The 4,738-nt window shown below is 37.6% G+C and overlaps 1 protein-coding gene across 2 annotated transcripts in view; it reads right to left on the bottom strand.

Moving 5' to 3' along the window:
* The window catches only part of LOC106880879 (choline transporter-like protein 1), a 31,049-nt gene that overhangs the window by 13,534 nt on the left and 12,777 nt on the right, over window positions 1-4,738 (bottom strand). For both annotated transcript variants that reach the window (XM_052978242.1, XM_014931035.2), the window contains exons 5-7: window positions 3,667-3,730; window positions 1,774-1,882; window positions 223-334 (exon numbers count right to left, since the gene is read on the bottom strand). In XM_052978242.1, coding sequence (XP_052834202.1) covers window positions 223-334; window positions 1,774-1,882; window positions 3,667-3,730 — 285 coding nt within the window. The remainder of the gene's footprint in view (window positions 1-222; window positions 335-1,773; window positions 1,883-3,666; window positions 3,731-4,738) is intronic.

Raw genomic sequence — 4,738 nt, 5'->3', positions numbered from 1 at the left:
CGATGGTGGTGGTTGTGATGGTGGTGGTGGTTGTGGTGGTGATGATGGCGATGGTGGTGGTTGTGATGGTGGTGGTGGTGGTGTTGGCTGTGGTGGTGATGGTGGCGATTGTGGTGGTGATGGTGTTGGCTGTGGTGGTGATGGTGGCGATAGTTGTGATGGTGGTTGTGGTGGTGTTGGTGGGGGTTGTGATATTAACCAAAGTCTAAGTTTCTAACTTACAGTTACCACTGATATGAAAAGGGAGAAGAAAAGCCATAATGCAGGTTCATCCGCAGGTTTGGATACTTCAACAGCAGTCTTATCACCTCCCATCAAAGCATAATATTGATACCTGCATCAAAGAACACAACAGTTAATCCTTTGCCTGCCTCATGTGTTTCATGTGGTACACAGGACACATTTCCCTAGCATCCATACATCAAATCTGATAGACATTCCCATTTTTTCCCTCTTTAACCACCAGACTAACTTGCAACTTACAAAAAGGAAAGCTTTATATTATGCAGAACGTATGAAGCAAAGTCTAATGTGTGTGTGTGTGATAGTCATCATTTCATTTAATGCCTGTTTTCCATGCTGGCATGGGTTGGATAGTTTGACAGAACTAGTAAGCCGAGGAGCTGCACCAGGTCTTAATCTGATCTGGCATGGTTTCTATGGTCGGATGCCCTTCCTAATGCCAACCACTCCAAGAGTGTAGTGGGTGCTTTTCATGTGCCACTGGCATTGGCCATGACAGGTCTTCTAAGCATGGTATATCACCAAAGGTCTCGGTCACCTGTCACTGCCTCTGTGAGGCCCAACATTCGAACAGTGGTTTTTATGGGCCAGGCATGTGTGTGTGTGTAGTGCATCATATGTGATGCACAGGACACTTGGCTGAAAATCTAAGGTCTCAAAAATTAAAATATATAAGTTATCTAAATTAAAACCTTCCATCAAAATTTAATGTTAATTTATGTTAATTTAATGCTAATTTATGTTCCAAACATCAGATTATTCCTCTAGCATTTGAATTATTCTGTCAAATGTAATGCTTATTTATTCAAATTGTCTTGAACTAATCCTGCACTATCTTGTAGCTTTGAGATTTTGATGATGCAATTATTCATTCTTAGAAGAACTTTACAGTGTGTGTGAGAGGCTGGATCTGACTGGTTTGAACATTAAACAAATAGAATATTTTGACTAAATATGGCCAATTTAAATACTAAATTTAATAATAATACTGTGCAACATGATTTTTGTCCTTGGATAGTAACTGTTATTTCTTATTTACTCACCCTTAGGAAGTATGAAAAATGGTTAATATTTCCTTCAAACTTAGCTTTGGTTACATTTATTTAAACCCCAAAGAATTCCTTTCAACACATAGCTATGATGCTCCCCCACTACTCCTGTTCATGGTCAGAGATGCAAAGATTATCAGCAGTTTTTGGGACAAGCTCAAGTGGTTTACGGTCAAGCAACTGAGGAGCAAATCTCTGGTACTGAACAGAATATTTGCTATAATGATATTTCTGCTTCAGCAACTCTGTGCTGAATCTATCTGAAATGTAATGGAAAATAGGTTGGTTTCAAAACATTGATGTCCAGGTCACAAAAGCAGAGTTTGAAGGCAATGGTCATTTCCTTTGATTTTTAGATAGAAGCAAATAGGAAATAACACTTACTGACCAAAGACAAAAATTGATAAAAAAATAATACTAAGGTAGTCTTTAGCAGAGAGGACAGATGGGTACTCATCAATAGATAGCAAGCTATACTTACCAACAGAAAATCACGAGTCCAAGGAGGGTGAGAGCTATAGTAACAGTCACAAGCCAAACTATATATTCCCCCAAAAATCTCATTATAATCATGCAGATTATGGACAGGGCTGCAAGAGAGGAAAACAATTCTGTAAAGTTTTGTTGTTATTTCTAGCAAGGTGGGCAACCACATAGAGACTCCTTTGCTAATAAACTATTGTTGCTTAGCCCAGGGTCAACCCTCATCAAGTAGACAGACTTATATCATAAAACATTTTAGCAATGACCATTCCATTTGTTTTTTCAATTTAATCTACAACTACATTGTCTCTTGCCCTACTTTTAAGACAGTAAGGTATGATTTAGCTGCTATTTCTAACAAGCTCAATGACCACATAGAGGTCCATCAGTGAGTTATGAGAGCACAGAGCAAGATTTGAAACAAAAAAGGTGTTGCCATACTTGGACTAGTAGCAGCAGCAGTCACCACCACCAGCATCATTAATCACAATAACAACAACAATTATAATTATTACAAGCTAACAAAAAAGCCTCTATGTGCTCACTTAATCTGCTAGAAATGACAGCTAAATATCTCTTAAATTACATCTTATCTTTTGAAAAGGAAAGAACACATTAAAAAAAAATATATAGTCTTAATACACTATGTATGAAAAAAAAAAGATGGGATGGTCATTGCTGGAAGATTAAAATTGGCCTGTGGTTATGCAAAAATCAGCTGTTGTACATGTAGACAAGATATAACTACAGAGTAATTCAAAATGAATGGTAGAAACAGAAACCATACATGCCAGTGAAGTAATGAATATATTGTAAAAATACAGACGTAACATGAAAGGTTAACTCTACTGACAGTCACAGATGTTCAATGTAGGTATCCTTTGCCACATGGCAGATGTCTACATGCATGATAGTCTAATTCTTGCCATGCCTGTGCCAGTATAACCTGATCAACTAAGCTGACTGGGTTGCCTGTCTGCTGCTTTAACCTTTTAGGATTTAAAACAGTCATATCTGGCCAAAATATTCTCCATAAAACAGATACAGTAGCTTCACAGATTGTTGAAATCAAAAAGGAATCTGAAGAAATTTTGAATGAAGTTAAATTAAATGTTTAGTGTTCAGATTTCTTTGTCAAATGTAATACTTACTTATTAAGATTGTTTTCAACTAGTCATGTATTATCTTGTAGTTTCAAGATTTCAATGGTGTGTTTGTATATTTTTAGAATGACATTGTAAGGTAGGTGTGAGAGGTTGGATCTAGTGAATTTAAAAATAAAACTGGCAGAATATTTGAGCCAGATTTGGCCGGATTAAATGCTAAAAGGTTAAATAACACTGAGATGAAACCAGCTCCAGATGTTCTACCTGACAGTATTTCATCTGTGCTAAAAGCAATAAAAAATATTGTTGAAACTGGCCAGATCCAGCCACTCACACCTACCCTATAATGTCATTCTAAAAATAAACAATCACATCTTCAAAATCTTGAAGTTACGAGACAATATATAATCAATTAAAAAAACGTGGATAAATAAGCATAATATTTGATTAATTGATCTGAATGCTAAAGTTCTGCAGAAGTGGGGGTATGAACACCTTGTCTTTCAGATACCCCCAAAGGAAAAAATCACAAGGGGGAACTGGCTGGTGGCAGACCATCAATTACAGATCATTCACACCTGCATGACCAATCCAGCATTCTGGAAGATTCTGGTTGAGGTAATCGTGTATGTGTCTATACCAATGTGGTGGGACCTCATCTTGCTATATAATGAAATTTGGGTACCTCTTCTTCCAAATGGGGCAGCACCTGAATGAACAAGCATTGTGCCATTCATTTTGAATGGCACAATGTACTACACACTGCAAAACACTAAAGCACTTACCAATGGACAACAGACCCATATAAACTATTTCCCTCCATGAGGTTTCGAGATCAACAGCAATTTTCTGAAAGAGAAATAACACAAATTTTTGGTAAGTTAGGATTAGTGCTAAGTCTAGGTTTACATCCGTGTGTGTGTGTGTGTGTGTGTGTGTGTGTGTGTGTGTATTCAGAGATGGCAAAATGATTAACCTTTTTGAGACCACCTCAGCTGATTTAAACTTTCTGTTTTTAAAGTGATTTAAATTAACCCTTTAGCATTTAAAGCAGCCGTATCTGGCTCAAATATTCCCCCATAACTTAGCGTCTCAGCAAAGAGTCAGACAGAATAAGTACTAGGCTTAAAAATAAATTCTGGGGTTGAACTGGTCAACAAAAACACTTCAAGGCAGTGCTCCACCATGGCCACAGTCAAATGGCTGGAACAAGTAATAAAGGAACTAATAATATTTAATTATAAAAATAGTTTTTTTTTTTTAAATATGAAATGGCTATGGGGGTCCACCTGAATAAAATAAGAATCAAAAGGGTTCATGAACCAAAAAATATGGTTGAGAACCGCTGCTATAAACAAAGAGGAATAGAAGATGTCATCTCGAAAATGCAAGATTTATAAGTGTATGTATGAATATTATGTGATGTATGGCACAGGAGTGACTATGTGGTAAGAAGCTTGCTTCTCAACCACATGGTTCTGGGATCATTCCCACTGCATGGCACCTTGGGCAAGTGTTTCCTACCATAGCCTCAGGCCGACCAAAGCCTTGTGGGTTGATTTGGTAGACGGAAACTGAAAGAAGTCTGTCGTATATATGTACATATATGTATGTGTGTGTGTGTGTTTGTGTGTCTGCGTTTGTCCCCGTAACTTAGAGGTTCGGCAAAAGAGACTGATAGAATAAGTACTAGGCTTACAAAGAATAAGTCCTGGGGTCAATTTGCTCGACTAAAGGCGGTGCTCCAGCATGGCCACAGTCAAATGACTGAAACAAGTAAAAGAGTATGTGTGTGAGTGTGTGTGAATATGCTGGCTGTGTAAGTATGTGTGTGTGTGTGTGTGTGTGTGTGTGTGT

The sequence above is a fragment of the Octopus bimaculoides genome, unplaced genomic scaffold (genome assembly GCF_001194135.2).
Source record: "Octopus bimaculoides isolate UCB-OBI-ISO-001 unplaced genomic scaffold, ASM119413v2 Scaffold_138628, whole genome shotgun sequence".
In the NCBI taxonomy this organism is placed as follows: domain Eukaryota; kingdom Metazoa; phylum Mollusca; class Cephalopoda; order Octopoda; family Octopodidae; genus Octopus; species Octopus bimaculoides.
This window is presented reverse-complemented; position numbering and strand designations above follow the sequence as displayed.